This window comes from Monodon monoceros, unplaced genomic scaffold (assembly GCF_005190385.1).
Source record: "Monodon monoceros isolate NGI ecotype Baffin Bay Population unplaced genomic scaffold, NGI_Narwhal_1 Super_Scaffold_19, whole genome shotgun sequence".
Taxonomy (NCBI): domain Eukaryota; kingdom Metazoa; phylum Chordata; class Mammalia; order Artiodactyla; family Monodontidae; genus Monodon; species Monodon monoceros.
Window position 1 is genome coordinate 73,162,379 of NW_021703775.1, and position 19,598 is coordinate 73,181,976.

Consider the following 19,598-nt stretch of genomic DNA (forward strand, 5'->3'; position numbering starts at 1 on the left):
AAATCTTGCTTAGCCTTAACCGAATCTATATTGGCATATATTAGACTCAGAAGTGGGTTTACGCTCCTGCTTAAAACTCTTCATTGTTTTATTTTCAGGATAAAGTCCAAACTACTTAGCATGACCCAGGAAACTCTTCATGAGTCTTCATTCTGATTATAACTCCAGTTTTATCTTATACACTACAGCCCCACTCCATCCTACCAAAAGCTTCTTGGATACCCCTACTTTCTGTGCTCATATAGCACTTACACTATATTCTAATTGCCAACTTACTTGTTTGTTTTTCTCACTAGATGGAGTGATTTGTGGGTGTAGGTCATATCTGTCTCTCTCAGTGTTGAATCCCTAGCTCACAGTATGGCTTAATAAGGATTGAATGAAAAACCACTATTGAACAATAGCAATTCTAGCTCTAAACATTTATTGTGTGTATATGCTAGTACTATACAGTCATGTATATTTAATTCTAACAAAAATCACTGGTGATAAACCAGTTTCATAAACAAAGAACGCCAGAGTCAGGTTGTATTACATGCCCAAGGTCACTTAGTTAATAAGAATTAGAATCATTATACACCCTCTCCTCCCCCACCAACCCTAATTTCAGAAGAAATGTTTTTTTTTTTAACCTGATGAAGAAAATCATACATATTTTTTTATTTATTATTTCTCCCCCTTTAAAATACAGCTGGTGTATTCTCAGCAGGCCTTGCTCCAGCTGCATTTGTGCCAAATCCATATATTATTAGTGCTGCTCCTCCAGGGACTGATCCGTATACTGCAGCAGGATTGGCTGCAGCAGCAACATTAGCAGGTAACTTACTGTTCATACTTGTTGCTTGTTATGGATTTAGTTTTAATTTGGGGATAAGCTTTATTTTTGTCTATTTGGGCAATTTGAAGTTTCTAGGAAAAAACTGAAACATTTATCCAGAATGAACTGAAGTTTCCAGGGAGTTAGTTTATTTTTCGACTGTAATGCTACAGGAGAAAACCTAAGTCAGATAACTCGTTTCCTCCTGTACATAGTTGTTTTACATTTTAGTTTTATAGTCTCAGAAATCTTACATTAGCAGCCACAAATCTTTATTCTTGTGACTGATCCCATTACCCACAGAGACAGTGCAAATAAAGTTACTTCTCAGAATATAAACTGGGGGTAGCTGCTATAAATACCCAGGTCAGGGATAGTACAAGGTAAAGAGGTTCAGTGATCTTAAGAGAATGAGTATCTAAAAAGTAAAGTTAAATTAGCAATGTTAAAATGTGCAGGCAAGCTGAGGGACAAAAAGGTGGGATTGAGGTGGAAAGAACTTATTAAGTGTCAAAGCCTGATAACCACCACTCAAAATCTGAAGTAAAGACCAAAAGTACACAATGTCACATGTCAGTTGAATGCAGTAAAGCTGGGAAAAAAATTTTTTTAAACCAAACTGTATTTATGTCTTATTTAAGTAAGGGAGAGTTGTGTACCGGTTAGGCACAGACTTACTGAGCAGAGTGATTTGCTGATCTTCTATAGGATTTTGGGGGAAGGTTGTTTTATGTTGAGTTAGTTACAGAGACAGGAATGAATTTGTCTTAAGCATGATTTATGTTGGTTACCAAGGCAGGAAGAGAGAGATGTCAACCATAGAAGTGTGTTCCTTGGGTTGAGTCTGTTCATTGGCTAACTTTTCATAACTTTAAGCTGTCACTGATAAGTTCACTGAATTATCACTGATCAATTAATTTTAAATCCACTTCTGGTAGTTATTTATTATTGTGACTGCAGAACAGTTAGTCTTTTCATAGGCGTTTTTTTTATACTCAGGACTTTAAGACCTGAAAAAAATGTTAATTTCAAATTCTTGTTTGATATCTTAGCAGACTGAAACTAACCTGTCACATTCAGTAGATTTGGTATAGATCTGCATGTGATTCCATAAAGATGTGAGCTTTCCTGGTACTATTTAACTGGATGTTAGTATGTAAAGTGCTAGTATATCATACATACATAAAATCTTTAATCTGTGGAACTGAAGGAAGCAACTTTAAGAGGTCATTAGTTTTGAGATAAGGATTCCTGGCGTTCTGAACTTACTTAGGCTTTCTAAGATCAGCACTGTTCAGTAGAAATAGAACGTGAGCCAGATAATGTACTTAGATTTTTCTAGTAACCACATTATAAAAGTAAACCACAGATGAAATTAATTTCAGTATGTTTGATTTAGCCCAGTATATCATGTAATCAATATTTTTTAAATTATTAATAGATACTTTATTTTATTTATTTTTAATGCTAAGTCTTCAAAATCCTGTGTGTATTACATACTTACAGCACATCTTAATTCAGGCTCTCCAGCTTTTAATTGTTTAGCCACAGATGACTTCCGGCTACTTTTGGACAGAGAGGTTCTAGATGGATGTCTGATTCTTTTGTTTTGTTTTGACAGTGTATCCTTTCTTCATAAATCCTTTTCTATATTTTAAGAGTCTTCATTGTAGATTGTGCTTAAACCATCTTTAGAAATATATTTTACCTTTAAACTGTTCAAAGCTTTTCATTTTAGTGATTGAGTCAGTTACACTGGGCTTTATTTTCTTCCAAAACAAAGTGAAACCAAGAGTTTGACTTTCTAAAGTATACACATTAGATATACTAAAATCATATCAGTGGAATTTAGGGACATGTATCAGTCAGGAAACATGACATCGTAATCATTAGTTTAATGGCAGGGCTTATTGTGTGATACTATTTACTGTCCAGAAATGAAATTTTATCTTGAATAAAGTAGAATAGAGCAAGAATTCATTCGGTTTTTCCTGGTTTGCTTTTTTATGTCTATGTCCATGATTATATTTCATAGTTCTTTCTTGTCTTAACTTACTAGTTCCATCTTCCTAACCATAAAGACGCTGATGTTTCATTTGTTTTTACGTGATTTTCAATTGTTTTGTGAGAATTGTAACTAATTCTGTTTCAGATATGAAGAATATTTTAAAATTCACAGTTTACAATTAAAATACAGTTGTAGCAAGCTTAGTACCAACATTTTCCCTAGTTTTATGTTATAGATTACAAATTAAAAGCCAAAAATATTTTGTTATTAATTTTTAAAATTCCTTTTTAAAGAAAATGCTGAGTTGAGTATAGGAAATCTTACAGTTCTATGGTGTTTAATGTTCCTATTTGCCAGTATCAAATGCATAAACTAGCATTCAATAATAGGTGTTGAATAGATGGTTCAGTGTTCTGTCAGTTCATTGGTCTTCTTGAGTTTAGTTCACATCTTTTCATTAAGACGACTGCTGTCACCTCTGAATACTTTCTTTTTTAATAATCCATACCTCAGTGAGACTTTCTAGTAAAACTGGGAAAAAGAGAAAAGCGAAGACAGTTGTATGTGGGTAGAGGATTGTAAGGACATCTGCTCTAAGTCTTATGCACTGTCCCTTTTTTATGATCTAATGGTAACCTTATTTATCTATAAAATGTAGTGACTTTTTTTATTTTTTTTGGGGGGGTGGGATGTGGGGTTTAGGTCCGGCAGTGGTTCCACCTCAGTATTATGGTGTTCCGTGGGGGGTGTATCCAGCCAATTTATTTCAGCAGCAGGCTGCAGCTGCGGCAAACAACACAGCAAATCAGCAAGCAGCATCACAAGCTCAGCCTGGACAGCAACAGGTATAGGCCTGCCTTCATTAAATACTACCTGAAGAGTCTTGGAAATTTCATGAGCTCCCTGCATTCAAGATCTGTGTTTTTTTTTCCCCCAATATGTAGCACAGTACTTATCATATAGTTGGCATACAAATATTGATTATGTGGTTTTTTTTCTCCAGTAGTCATATATATGACTGGTTGTATTCCACTGGTTGTATTCCACTTCAACATTTCTATTATTGAAACTGTCTTGAAATCTCTAGCAATTTAAAATTTTCTTTTCATCACTTCTTAAAGTGTGCTCATAATGTTTCTGTCAAAGTAATTGTCATTTCATTTTCTTCTGGGTATTTAAATTGCTATTTTAAATATTAATATATTTCTGACCAGAAAAAGGAGATTACTGGGTACTTTGTTTTTAAGAGAGGAAAGATGAAATATTTTCACTAAAGGTTAGATTTAATTTCTTAAAACAGAAAATGTTTATTTTTAAGGTTTTTTTTAAATTTCAGCCACTTTTCTGGAACTATTTTTATAAATAAATGTAAAAGAAAAATTCTGATAAAAATTCCAGAATTCTGTTTGTCAAATTTATCTTTTTTTTTTTTTTTTTTTTTTTTTTTCGGTACACGGTCCTCTCACTGTTGTGGCCTCTCTCGTTGCGGAGCACAGGCTCCGGACGCGCAGGCTCAGCGGCCATGGCTCACAGGCCTAGCCGCTCCGCGGCATGTGGGATCTTCCCGGACCGGGGCACAAACCCATGTCCCCTGCATCGGCAGGTGGACTCTCAACCACTGTGCCACCAGGGAAGCCCCAAATTTATCATATTTATACCAAAGAAGCAACTTAAGGACAAGTATAGTGTTACTTGGCAGTTGAATTTTCTTTTAAACTATATTGATATTCTGTTAAAGCTGTCCTTTAGCTCAGTCCTTGTAGATTATACCACAGCACCATTTAATAAATTCTTTTTAAATCTGTGTCTTCTTTGGGCAGATAAAAATATCACATTGCCTAAACATCACATATACCTGTGCGTGATGCTTACTTACACGGATGGACTTAAGATGAATCCCCCTTGTCCTAAATTGTTTAAGTATTTACCTTTGTGAAATTAATGTGTATCATGCTTGTGTATATATTCACTACAACAACTATGTATTACGAAGCAGTTTGACCAGCCTTAAGAGTTTTCACATTTTTTGATGAAATCTTTTGTTCCTTTTTTAACTCTAAGGTCTTACAGTAAATAGCAGCTTTTTACTCACTTTAATTAAAGCTTCTGAATTCTGAAAACTTGGTTCAATTTGAAGTTTTCACTCTGCACCACAATCTCGTACCAGACTAATTGAATAATTATACTTAATTTAGAGTTTTCAGTCTTAGAAAATAATAAAATTTAAACTTTTGTCTTCATGTAAGATTTTGCCATTCCCTTCTCACCGCCCAAATATCTGTCTCTCATTTTAATACTACTTTGGTAGGTTAAAGAGCACAAATACTAGAAATAGTTGTTCCTGAAGACCCTCTACCATGTTGCTTAATAGATTATGTTTTTGGTGTTACGTTATTTGTATTTTTTATGGTAAACTGACATTTCATTGAATGTAAATTATGTTCGAAGAATATCCAAAGGCTATCTGTGATATATACAGAGTTGTCTGAGATAAATTTGTTATTTTATAATTTCGTTTTTAAGGAAATTGTTTGTCCTTTGTAGGTTCTTCGTGCTGGAGCAGGTCAGCGCCCTCTTACTCCCAATCAGGGCCAGCAAGGGCAGCAAGCTGAATCACTTGCAGCAGCAAATCCAACTTTGGCTTTTGGTCAGGGTCTTGCTACCGGCATGCCAGGTATATAGTTGGTTAATTGTGGAAATTTGAATAGACTTAAAATGTTAAATGTAGATTCTCACACTGAGGAGTGAGAAAAATCAAGAAATGTCTTTAAATCTTGCCTACCCTGCAATGCATTATTTACAACTCAGGTGCCAATAGTTGAAATCAGTATTGTTTGCGAGACAATGACAGGGATGGCAAATATGTGTTAGAATTCTCAAAAACCTTTTTTTCTTAAGTCTGTTTATGGTGTAAATCAAAGCGTCTTTCCAGTGGAGTGTAGCCCAGAATTCTTTTTTTTTTTTTTTTTAAGATGTTGGGGGTAGGAGTTTATTTATAAATTTATTTATTTTTGCTGTGTTGGGTCTTCGTTTCTGTGCGAGGGCTTTCTCTAGTTGTGGCAAACGGGGGCCACTCTTCATCGCAGTGCGCGGGCCTCTCACTATCGCAGCCTCTCTTGTTGCGGAGCACAGGCTCCAGACACGCAGGCTCAGTAGTTGTGGCTCACGGGCCTAGTTGCTCCGCGGCATGTGGGATCCTCCCAGACCAGGGCTCGAACCCGTGTCCCCTCCATTAGCAGGCAGATTCTCAACCACTGCGCCACGAGGGAAGCCCTCAGGCCAGAATTCTTAATGCAGTGCTTTAAGAAATAAAACCATTAGGTGGTATGTCAAACAAAACCTGTTTGCCATTTCTGCCTTACAAGGATAGTTAGTCATTTAATTAATTAATGTTGAAAAGTGTACAGCTAACATTTTCCACTTAGAACATTGCTCAGTCTTGTTTAGCACATTTATATAGTATTTTAACCTGTTGGTTTTTATAACCTAATGGCATCAGCATTTACTAAAGTTTTCTGCCCGTTGCCACAGTACAACTTTTAGAAAAGGCCAACAAAGTACATTTTTTGTGAAGTAAATTTGTGAAACTAAATACAAAATTAGTACTTTAATATTAAACAGTGGAAGATGGAAGGAAGATATTTTTCTTAAGCTAATGAAGCAGCACTTGTTATGTTTGGTTCTTTTGAATTTTATTTTATTTATTTTTATACAGCAGGTTCTTATTAGTTATCTGTTAGCACTTGTTATGTTTTTAAAGGCTACATTTGAATGTCCGTAGATAATGCATCACTTCCCATTCTATTCCTTCATTTCTCTTCATTCCTGAAGACTGACTTTCAAGCACGCCATCTTTTCACTTTCAGTATATGAGTAGTTACTCCTTCAGCTGTAGATTACAGCTAACCATGGGTTTGAACTGCGTGGATCCACTTATATGTGGATCTTTTTCAATAAATATGTACTATAGTACTACACAATCTGTGGTTGTTTCAATCCTGCGGGTGCAAAATAGTGGATATGGAGGGTTAACTGTAAAGTTATTTGCAGATTTTCAGTTGCACACAGGGTTGGTGCCCCAACCCCTGCATTGTTTAAGAGTCAACTATACTGATTAATGAAATACGTGTTCCAGTTTTCATTAATTGTACTGTAGATAAATTTTCTATTCAGATCATTTAGGAGATGTGTTTAATGCATTGGAAATGATCCTGACTTACATGATTGAGGGGTTTTTTTTACATGCTGCTAAATATTTCTGTATATTATTTTGAGGAGTTCTGTATCAATTACATTCATTCTGTTCTCTCTGAAATTCTAAGGTCTGAGTTTATCATCTTGTTTAGCCTACTGAATGAAAAAAAGGATGTTAATATTGCTGTCCCTGGAGTACAAATGATAATAGAATGGGGGCATTCCCATTATTTTCCTTTTTTACCCCAGCTGTATACTTGCTTCATGGAAGCTGCTCTCCCAGAGCTGCTGTAGATTAGAGACCCTGGCAAAAGCAGCCCTTAGTGAAATGGACTGTGAAGCAGAAGTTGTAGGCATGTGGAGAGACATGGAACACGGCTAAAAGAGCTGAGCTGGGAGTTTATGAAAGCTACTGCTAAGACCATTCTGGGTTCCTCTTGGGTTTTAGCTATAAATAGAAAAGGGAGAAGAGTCATGGAGTACAACAGTCCTGTCTTACTAGAGTCTAAGTAGGATTTTGATTTAAGAGAATGCTTCTGACCTGTGTTTATTTGCTTCTCCCTTTAACTTATTGCTTATTGTTTTAGACTTTTGGTGCTGGGCCTATTACCCATTTCTTATAAATGCCTTTGCTCCTCTTCCTCATATTCACCTCATGTTCTTATTTACTAAAAACATCAAGGTATTTTGCTATTAATTTTATCAGCTTTGGTCTTCTCAAAATTTATTTTTATGTTCACTTCTTTCCATTCTGTAAGAAAGCTCTTTGTTGCTTTTTTTGTTTTGTTTTGTTCATCAGTGAACTCTATCTTGGTACTCCTAAAAGAAAACCACTTTTTACACGATATTTATCTAAAAACCATTGACCGTCTTCAGAGTGATGAGAAAATTAAAAGCAGGTAAAACTTTTAGGGAAAAAAACCAAATTATTTTACCTAACCTTCTAAGCCACAACATTTAGTCCCTTTACAACTGTAAAATATAAAAATCATTTTCACAAAAAGGGCTTTACTAGAAATAATATTTGTGTGCCTAAGTGACTTGTTGACTGTTCATATGATTCCCTCACTGTAAAACTTTTCTCTAATACCTTCTATACTTTATTCTGCCCAGGACTATGATGAAATAATTCTCCCTTATTCAAATAGTTACATAGATATAAAGTTTTATGTGTTATATCTTTATATGTTTTAAAGATATAAAGCTAATACAAAAGCTTGCTTAGAAAATTGTTTATTTCTTCAAATCTCATGCAGTCCTTAGCTTTTCCACCTTCTGTCCTTCACTTCTCATCCATCAAATCCCTGTTCCTTGTACTGTATTGATTATAGACTTTCAATCCTTCTGCTTGATTATATATGCCATCATTGTTTTTTAGTCTTGTATTTTCAGTCTTTCTCCCTCTGCCACCTCCTTTTCCATAACCACGATGCTAGTCTGCCTCTTCATCCTAAAAAGCTTTATCTCTTGTGCTCCCCTCTTATACTACCTTTCAGAATTTACATTCTACCCCACACTTCTTTTAAGCCCCGCCTCCACGATTCCTTTTCATACGTAGCTCTAATGTAACTCAGTGCCAAAGTATGACTTCCTCTCCTCCATCCTTACTTTTCTCAATTCTTTGTTGTATTACACAACTTTGTTGTATGTCCAACTTTCTGCAACTCCTCTCCACTACATTTGTGTGATATTTTACTCTCCTGGCTCTCCCATCTTTCTCATTGCTTTTTGTCAGTCTCCCTTTCCTCTGTATATCACTTAAATGTAAAAGACTTTCTGGCTTTAGTGACTAGATGCTTTGGAGTCAGATCTGCCATATTGCTCTGCCAATTAATTGTGTGACCTTGGCCATGTTACTTTCCTCTTTGAACCTTAGTTTCAATATTGGAAAAACAGAGATACTTTATATTTTTTCTGTGGAAGAGTCTTAACTACTTTCATCTTTTCACCTGTCTTTCCTATACCAGTAAACCAGTGAGTTTACGTCTGCATCTTGGATTCTTTTCTAAACACTTAACACATTTCTACATTTGTACAAGATATTACCGTGTATATGTTCCTGCCACTCCTTAAACTGAAAATGTCCAAAATGAACTCACCTCTGCCAAATTTGCTTATCTTATTGTTTACCCTATTTCACTATTAACCCCGCTATCCCCTTGAGCTAGAAATTTTTGGCTTCATTCTCAGAGTCATCTTTAACTCTTGGTTTTCTTTTGTGCTCCACATTCAGTGACTTGCCAGTTGTTGTTTATTCTCTCATGTTCACTTCTTTTCATCTCTGCTATTCTTGTTCAGCTTCTCCTATATCCTCCCACTAACTCTGTCTGCCTCCAATCTCTTCTGTTTATTTCATCTTTTTATTCTCCCCTCAGTTACCTTTCAAAAATACAGGTTAGTTCATACCATTCTGCTTCTTAACATTTTCATTAATATAGCTCCAAACTATTGATACCTTTTAACCTAATCAGTACTGTCCTGGTCCTATGCTTTAACACACTAGACCACATACTGTTGACAAATATCCTTTTATGCCTTTAGCCCTAGCTAATACTTTTAGTTTAGAATACACTTTTATAAATTTTAAGCAAAATTGGGATATATACTTTTACATTTTCCTTTTTAAAGCCTTGCTTTATACTTTGTGATTAACTTTCCTTCTCATCGTTTAATATGATCCTTTCCACGAAGCCTTCCCAAATCTTTCCCAGTGCTTGTTCATTAATACTTATTCCTCCTGGGACTTCCCTGGCAGTCTAGTGGTTAAGACACAGCGCTCCCAGTGCAGGGGGTGTGGGTTCGATCCGTGGTCAGGGAAGTAAGATCCCATAGGCCGCGTGGCGCAGCCAGAAAAAAGAAAAATAATAATAATCATTCTTTTTGCCGTTCTTGTGGCACATAACTTGCTCCTTTCTTTACTACTTTTGTCTTCCTTGCGTTTCATTTAGCTATTTGTGGTTTGTTTTCTTAATTTAATTATTTTACCATGTTTGGAGGTGTAAAGTGTGTTAAAATTAAAGTGGAAGAGTTATGTATTTCTCCCTAAGGAAAGTTATTTGATCAATGTCATGTCTGAAAATAAGTGGCATCTTAGAATTAAGACTATAGTACATTATTTTCGCTACAGATTGCATAATTCTTGAGTGTGGGGACCATGTCTTTTTTAATCTCTTGTGTCTTTTAGATAAGTAACAAAAAGATAATACAATAGAAATTAGAAACTTTTGAACTGAATGATTATGAAAATGCTACATATTTAGACTTGTGGACTACACTTAAAAACAAAACATAGAAGAGGGGTATATAGGCTTTTTTTTTTATTGAAGTATAGTTGATTTACAGTGTTGTTAGTTTCATGTGTACAACAGAGTGATTCAGTTATATTTATATATATATATATATATATATATATATTATTTTTCAGGTTCTTTTTCCTTACAGGTTATTATAAAATATTGAGTATAGTTCCCTGTGCTATACAGTAGGTCCTTGTTGGTTACCTATTTTATATATAGTAGTGTGTATATGTTAATCCGAAACTTCTCTAATTTCTGCCCCCTCTTTAGTAACCATAAGTTTGTTTTCTATGTCCGTGGGTCTATTTCTGTTTTGTGCATAAGTCCATTTGTATCGTGTTTGTTTGTTTTTTTTTTTTTAGATTCCACATATAAGCAATATCATATGATAGTTGTCTTTCTCTGTGTGGCTTCCTTCACTTAGTATGATAATCTCTAGGTCCATCCATGTTGCTGCAAATGGCAGGAGTATATAGGCTTCAATGCATACATTAGAAAATAAGTTTCTATCTGGGAACCATAAAAGGAAGAGGATAAACCCAAAGAATTGTAGAAGGAAGCCAAATAATAAAGATAGAAACTGATGTGGATGAAATAGATGACAAACATATAGTTAAAAGAGTCAGGTTATCCCAAAATTTACGTCTTTGAAAAGACTAATAAAATTGATAAACCTCTGAGAGGTTCATCCAAAAAAAAGGTAAAGAGAGAAGACATAATAACCAATATCAGAAAAATAAAATAATCATAAGAGGGTATTAGGAACCAATCTCATGTTAAGAAATTGGAAATTGTAGACAAAATGGACAAATAACTAGAACAATGTAACCAAACACACTCAAGGATACATAGAAAATCTAAAGTTCATTACCATTAAATCAATTGAATAATCAAAAATATTCCAAGAAAATTCCAGACCAGCACAACTTCAGTGGTGAATGATATCAGGCATTCAAGGAAGAAATAATTCCAACAATTCCAATTTTTAAAATTCCAGAGAACAGAAAAAGAGGGTGTTCCTCCCATGCCATTTTATGGTACTAGCATTATCTTGATATTAAAACCCGTCAAACAGTGCAGAAAAGGAAAATTGTAGGCTCATCAGACTTATGAACATGGATTTAGAAATCCTCAAATATTAGCAACCCAGATGTAGCAATATAAAGCAGGATAATATATCATGAACAAGTTGGTTTTATCCCAAGAATGCAAGATGAGCATTAGCAAATCACAGTGTAATTCACCACATTAAAAGATAATAATCATAAGAACTTCTCAAAAGATGCAGGAAAAGCATAATAAATTTATATATTGGCTTTAACAAAAAAAAACCTCTTTAACAATTATGAACCAGAAGATAACGTCTTTAATATGCTGGGGAGTCGGGAGGGAATTAAACACCCTACCCCACTTCCCAAGGATGATAGACTTTGCTATTTATAGGAAATACTTGAAAGTGTTCCATCTAAGACTGGGAATAAGACAAGGATTTCTGCTAACGATACTTCTCTTCAACGTTATATTAAAGAGCCTAGCCAGTATATAACATGAGAGAAATTCTAGTAAAATGAAAAAGTTCTGTAAATAGAAAAACACAACTGTCATTTGCAGAAAATATGATTGTATTAACTGAATCTGCAGATAAAGTATTAGAATTAATGTGTTTTTGTTAAGGTTTTTGGATATAAAAATCTTTCTGTTAACCAACAGCCTTTTCTTTTTCTTTTTTTTTTTTTTTCCTGACATGCTGCGCTGCTTGCGGGGTCTTAGCTCTCCAACCAGGGATTGAACCCAGGCCCACGGCAGTAAAAGCGCTGAGTCCTAACCACTGGACTGCAAGGGAACTCCCAACACCATAATGTTTTGAAATGAAAAATTTGAAGGTTATTATTTACAGTAGTCAGAAGTACCTAGGAATAAGTCTAACAAAAAATGTGCCCAGTTTCTATGGGAAGCAGCTTTGTTTAGACATTAAAGGAGACCTAAATAAACAAACCATTGGGCAACTCAATATTTTAAACATGCCAGTTCTCCCCATATTAACCTGTAGTTTCAGTGCATTTCCAATCAAAAATCCCAATGGGTTCTTTTGGTGGTTCTTTTTGACAGCTGATACTAAAATTTAATGAAAATGCAGAGTCAAGATTAGCCAAAACATTCTTAAAGAACAAAAGTAAGTAGAAGGACTTGCTCTGTTCTAACTTACAGAGTAAGATTTACTCTAAAGCTGCAGTTGAATTACTGCATGGACAAACAGACCAGTGGAACAAAGTAGAGACCCCAAAAGTGAGATTCCCAGAAGAGATGGCCACCTAATTAATAGCAAAGAAAGCAGCAAAAAGCAGTAGGGAGGAATGAATGACTTGTTTTATAAATAAGATGAAATAAAGAAAATTGATGATTTGGGCAACAAATTGAACCGCTGCCTTATCCTGTGTTCAGTACTCAGCTCCATTTGGATTTTAGACCTAAGTGTGGAAAAGTGGAATTTTAAAGCTATTAGAAGATAATATAGGGAGATTTTTTTATGAAAATAAAGGAAATAATAAATGTGAACCCATTACTTCAAAAGTCACCATAAAGAGAATCACAGGTCAGGCTAAGAATGGAAGAAGATATTTGCAATACATTAAAACGGTGAAACTCCTGAATTCAGCATACATAAAGAATTATAAATCAATAAGAAAAGGCAGACCAATAGGAAAATGGGTGAAAGAGAGTTGAACAGCTGTTTCCCCCAGAGGAAATCACAGTGCCTAATTAGCATATGAAAAGATGCTCAGCCTCCTTATGGGGAGAGAAAATCAAAACCACAACAGAACGCTTCTGCCTGTCTTTCAGATTGGCCAGTTTTTAAAAGTCTGACATCATCAAGTATTACTAAGTCATGGAGCAATGGGAACTCTAATACCAAGGTGGTAAGCATGTAAACTTGCACAACCACTTTGAAGGCAGCTTGGCATTATTTGCCAAAGTTTGAAAATACACATGCCCTTTGGCCCAGGGTGTCAACTACTAGATACATACCTTAGATTAGAGAAATATGTACACATAACACACCAGCATACATATACAAAAATGTTTATGGCAGTCCTGTCGGCAGTGACCCCAAACTGGCAACCGTGTAAGTGTAGAGTGGATAAATTCATTGTGGTGTTTGTCCAATGAGGTGCTATGCAATAATGAAGATGGAAACTAGAAGGTCTCTGTATAACCACATGGATGAATCGTACCTAAAATTTTTTAAATAATTCAAACCAAATGATTGTTTAGAGAGAAGTGTTTATGGGAAGTAGAATGTGTAACTCTAAGGGAAAGAGAAGACTGGTAGAGCAGGGACTTTCAAGAGGTGGGATGCTGGGCAATTTTCTGTTTCTTGACTTGGATGGTAGTTATACTTTTTTGTGTTGTAGTCATTATGATGTACTGTTTTTTGTACTTTTTATGCTTTATTTCACAATAACAATAAAAAAATTTAAACACCTAAGTATCATGCTCTGCTAATCAAGTACATTTTCTGGTTAAGAAAAAAATTACTCTCAGCCCCCTTTGTGTAGCTCGCCTCTGGTCCTTTTTTTACAGCAAAACTCCTCAAAAGCATTTCTGTACTTGTTTATGGTTCTTCCATTCTTTACTGAATTCACTACAGTTTGGCTTTTACCCTTACCAGAATGACTTCCATGTTGCTAAATTCATTGGTCAGGTTCTCAACTTTTAATGGCTTTTAGTAGCATTTGACATTGTTGATCACTCAGTCTTTGTTCAGATTCTTTTTTCTTTGGCCTCCAAGAGACCAAATTGTTTGAATTTTCTTTCTTCTTTACTGGCTGTTTCCTCTCAGTCTCTTCCCTTGTTCCTGCTCTCTCCAACCTCTTAATGTAAAGTAACCTCAGGCCCTGCCCTTTTATTTTCTTGGTGATTTTGTCCTTTTTAGCTTATACCATCCTTATGTTGACCACTCCCATATTTATAATTCCAGCCTGAACCGCTCTCCTGAACTCTAGACTTGCATATCCTATGTGACAGTTACAGTTGGATATCTAATAATCTTCTCAAATTCATCATGTTCACTCCATGAGGAGAGGGGCTTGAAAGCTTTATATTCCCTCCTAGGTTTTGCCCGATGCTTCTCTTCATTTGGCTGGACCTCCTAATTCATATCCATTGTATTAGTAAAATGGTAATTGCGAAGCAGAATTACTGTATTTAATTAAAACAGCCTTTGCATGTGAAAGTTTTGGTCTTAGTGGGAAAAGTAGTGTTTAAATTTAAAAGTATCCAAGGTTGCCAGCGCAGTTTTGCAAGTGGTCCTCAGACTTTTGAGCCTGAGTCTCTGTTACTGTATAAGACAGCCTTTCTCAACCTGCGTTCTGGGAGAGAATAAGCCCTATTGCCTTGAAGTATCCACGGTATACATATGTAGTTAACTTCTCTCCCATGCGTCTTGAGTGGTACTTACTATGCACCATCCTTGAGAGAATTGGCAAAATAGTCAGTTTTCTGTTCGAAATAGTCATTTTCTGTTCTGTGGTTCAGATGAGGAGTCCCTACTGAGAAGGTCTGTAAAGAGATAAACTTCACTCACCTGTCGTTCTGAATAATGCAAATTGTCACCTGCCTTGTGGTCAAGGCTGTAATAAAGCTAAAGCCTATGTGATTTTTATTCAGGTTGCAGCTTGAGAACCTTTACAAATTGACTGTTAAACCTTATGATTTTGAGTTATCTGTTTATATCATGATTTAATTTTTAAAGGGCTGCTTACAAATGAAAATCTAAGGGAATGCTGGTAATGAGGCACTTGGTTTAGAAATTTACTAAAATTGCATAATAAATCGTACAGCGTTCTCCCTCACTTCCCGTAGTCTTTCTATCCATTCTCCTCTCGGGACAACTGACTAAATGGTAATAACCTTCAAGCATCAGCCCTTGATTACCTGTGGTTTCAGTATCAAGGAATATATCTCATCATTTTGTTGTCCATAAGCGAGAGGCATCTCTGTTAAAATTTAGGAAAAAAATTTACTTGTGCTTTAGTACATTTTCATATATTTAGTAATACCTTCTCAGCTGTGTTTGCTTTTATATGGTGACTAACGTTTTTATATTAACAGTATAAATAGCTGTGTTGATAAAAACACAAATGCGGGGGAAAATAAATACATGTTTTCTATAATGTTTTCATTGGTAAACATTTATTTTAATATTATCTAGGCTATCAAGTACTAACTCCAACTGCCTATTACGATCAGACTGGTGCCTTAGTGGTTGGCCCTGGAGCAAGAACTGGCCTTGGAGCTCCAGTTCGATTAATGGCTCCAACACCTGTTTTAATTAGTTCAGCAGCAGCACAAGCTGGTAAGTGTAACTGACATTTTCAGGGATAATATTTTTCTGGTGTTGTTTGAGATGTTTCAAAAATAGAAAATGGTTTTCTGGGTAGTTTTAAGAAGTGTCTGAAATTTAATTTACAGCAGCAGCAGCAGCAGCTGGAGGAACTGCAAATAGTCTCACAGGCAGCACAAATGGTCTCTTCCGGCCGCTTGGCACTCAGCCACCACCGCAGCAGCAGCAGCCGCAGCAGCCAAGCACTAATCTGCAGTCGAATTCATTTTACGGGAGCACTTCTTTGACTAATAGCTCCCAGAGCAGCTCTTTATTTTCTCACGGACCTGGCCAACCTGGAAGTACATCTCTTGGCTTTGGAAGCAGTAGCTCTTTGGGTGCTGCTATAGGCTCAGCCCTCAGTGGATTTGGCTCATCAGGTAAGTTTCTTTTTAAGATGAGTGTACTCTGCTAAGTGGACATGAGGTATATGTGTTTGTTTTTAATATTAATATAAACAGTAGTAGCTTGTGGTATAGAAAGGACAGGAATAAGATACTGGTTTATTGGTTTAGTTTTGTAGCTGAAAAACCACCTCCTGTAACATTTAGGAATGCTTAACTCATTTCAAGCAGCCCATGCTTTACTCAAATATAATAACATTTTCCCCTGGCTTTAAGAACTATATTACTGTAATTTTTGTTTTAGTAAGGTTTGTTTGGGATAATATGTATTATGCTAATTACTAGCTCTTCCCTTTGCTCTATAATATTAATGTTCGAGGAAGTAAATATTTTTGCCATCTTAAGTTTCTGGTGTTTTAAAATAATTTTTGTGTGCTCATCAGATGATTTATTCTTATTAAATGCTAATGGTTGTTAATGGTCTCTATTTGGTATAATATATAAAAATAAAATATGATGTAATGTTCTAAACAGAAACCCCTAAGATAAATATGCCTATCTTTATATTAAACAACTTAGCCTTTATCACTAAAAGTTCATTTAAAAGGACTTTTTTTCCCCATATCCTAGTTTTATGTATAATCCTTAAGAAATCCAAATTTTAAATAGCTTCACAAAATAAATAATTTACCCACACAGACTGATTTTGTAACTGAGGAAGAGCTGAAATCAGAAGAGGCCCACACTGACACCCTGTTGACACACATTGTATTATCAGTCTCTGGTGTTTCCAGAGTATTCAGGAAACAGAGAAAAAACAGCTTACTCTCATTCTCTTGGTACAATTGACAGCCTTTTCTTTATGAGGGGCAGGGCCATTTATTCACACCTCAAGAGGTTTTTTATTCCTCTCGTGTCCTTGAGTCTTAAAATCTGGTTCTCATCTGTTTTCCCACCACATTAAATTATATTCTTTTCTGGTGTGAAAAATGGCAAAACTAACACATGCCAGTCATTACTAACTGTGCTTGCCAATTTTCTAAGACAGTATCTTCTGAACTTCTTGAACATTCATATTTATAAATATGATGGTCTAGAACAACTATAAACTTTTAGGTGCAGAATGCTTTTTTGTTACAATGAAATACAAAAGGGAAATATATTTGCCTAATAAAAAATTACCTAAAGAAATGGGCATGGGAACTTCTGAGGAAAAGTCTAGTGAACATAAAGACTGTTTAGTCGTAATTTTCCTGTTTGATTTTTTTTCATTCCTTTTGGAGCTTAGCCTTTTTATCTCTCGCCCAAGTGCCCCCATAGACTCATTTTTTTGTTTCTAACACAATTGACAAGCATTTTCCCCAGATAATCCTAGATTGCTGGAGAAAATCAAAAGAACATATAACTTTATAAAAAAAAAATTTTTGTGTGGAGATAACTAGTTTCTATAGATTGTAGACCCTAAATAATCCAGGAAAAATAGAGAAAAGACTTGATAAATCTCATGTTCCCTTTTCTAATAAAATGTCACTGATGGTCTGGTATAGATCTGTAGGAACTCCAAATTCCCATTTGTCTCTTAGTTGTTAAGAGCCTTCCCCCTGCATTCAGGAACTGGTGAGCCATCAACATTTTGTTCTCTACACATGTCCCCTGCAGATGCCTCTTTCCCAAAATCTAATCATCTTCATTCCTCCCTTATTTATGAGCATTGCTTACTCCATTCTGATTTCCAGTTTGGGGCACCTCTGTTTTACCTTGCTTCAGAGGACATTAACAGTTGCCACCCCTAAATACCAATAAATAACCTGTCATCTCCCTCCTCTTGGACATTTCATGAGCGTTCATTCAAGTGCTGCACTTAGGTACTCTTTGAAGTCTACCCATTGCCTTTTTACATTATGGCAATTCCATACCTATATGAAATCTAAAATGTAATGTGTTTATGTGCTCATGTACACACACAGTAACATATACACACTCTTTTACCCACATGATGAAATTATTAATGCTTAGTAGTGTTAAATACCCCAGCTTATAACTCAGCTCACCAGGAAGCTTAGCCATTGTAATAAAGTAATTAAATCACCATTTCTATGACCCATTAGAATGTTCTTTTACAACTGAAAGCTTGTAGTTTAACATTTTATCCACAGTTGATAAATGATTAGTGACTCCACTGTCTAGCCGCTTAGATATTTTAGGTATACTTTGTTTTATATTTTGTAGTCATACTGTTGCAGATAATTTAGGCATATAGTAAAATTTAAGGAGCCAGCTTGTTAGGTTTAAAGTAAAGCTATTTCTGAATTACTTTTAAATGTTCGGCTTGGCTTTTCCTTTTTAGAGGAAAATAATATCGCATGTGTCAAAACTATGGTTTCTTTGATTATTTGCCAGAGGAATGATAGTGCTGCTGCTCTCATTAGAGAGCTGTTGTCTTTTTCCTTGTCATATAAATTGTTTTCTGAAATAAATAGGAATTTTAAATGTAGCCATGTTTTAGAAAAATCACTTTGACAGTGTCCTTTTAAATTAGCATAGTTAATATAGCCATTGACAATTTTGCCAAAACCATTCTTACAACAGTGTTTATTTTTTGCTATTAAAAATGCATATAGTTACTAGTATTTCCCTGTAATATATCTTAAAAAGTGAGAATTTCAATAAAACATGATCAGTCTTCCAGAAAGCGCACTCACTGGTTTAAAAGATTGAATACTGTTCATATAATATTTTGCTTAATACAGTAGTGTGAGCCTGGTATTTTTCCTTTATAGAATTTTAAATTTGGTAAAACCAATGTAATTAAGTTTCCTATCTGTATTAATAAGCTTAACTTGGTCTACCATCATGTGCTCTGCTTAATTTTTCTCTTTAATCTGTACCCTTATGATCTATTTATAATTGACTTGCTATTAGAAAACCACAACCTAATAGAAACTTTAAAATTCTCTCGAAAAGAATTACCATATTGGTCCGAATATAGAGCTTGTCCTTAAAAAACTGGATAGGTTAAGAAATGTATTATGAAATTATTTTGGATATAAAAGGCTTCAGTTTAAAAAGGCTTAGAAACAGTAAAAAGCATACTTGAAAATATGGGCTCTGAGTGAGACTTATGAATTGGGAGTTTTGGACAACCCTTTTAAACACTTAGTAAAGAATTTGATTATCCAAATGTATGTTGATTAACAGCCAGATCTTGTTGCTTTTCTGAGCATGCATAGCTACATGGTAATGTGAACCTACCATTTTTTTATGATTTTATGAAGTACAAAAGAAAAAAACTAGAAGGTTAATAGTTGAATTGGGGATTAAGTGAAAAACAAAAAAAAATTGGTATGTAGTACAATAAGGGATGTGATATAATTGTATACCATATAAGAAAAGAAAGGCTGATCAGTCTTTACTTGAGTAAGGGGCTCATGAGGCCAGAAATAGAATCTTAGGAATGGAAGATCCTGAGGGGTAAGTGAACACATGTCTTTGGTTGATAACAGTAATGAGAGCTATCAGTTTTCTAAGAGAAAGTTTGATTTTTCCATATGTATTT

At 35.1% G+C, this 19,598-nt stretch overlaps 1 protein-coding gene across 8 annotated transcripts in view; it reads left to right on the plus strand.

Moving 5' to 3' along the window:
- Positions 1–19,598, plus strand: part of PUM2 (pumilio RNA binding family member 2) — a 92,158-nt gene that overhangs the window by 42,838 nt on the left and 29,722 nt on the right. For all 8 annotated transcript variants that reach the window (XM_029232808.1, XM_029232812.1, XM_029232807.1 and 5 more), the window contains 5 exons: positions 692–817; positions 3,528–3,670; positions 5,370–5,499; positions 15,528–15,671; positions 15,788–16,078. In XM_029232808.1, the coding sequence (XP_029088641.1) occupies positions 692–817; positions 3,528–3,670; positions 5,370–5,499; positions 15,528–15,671; positions 15,788–16,078 (834 nt within the window). The remainder of the gene's footprint in view (positions 1–691; positions 818–3,527; positions 3,671–5,369; positions 5,500–15,527; positions 15,672–15,787; positions 16,079–19,598) is intronic.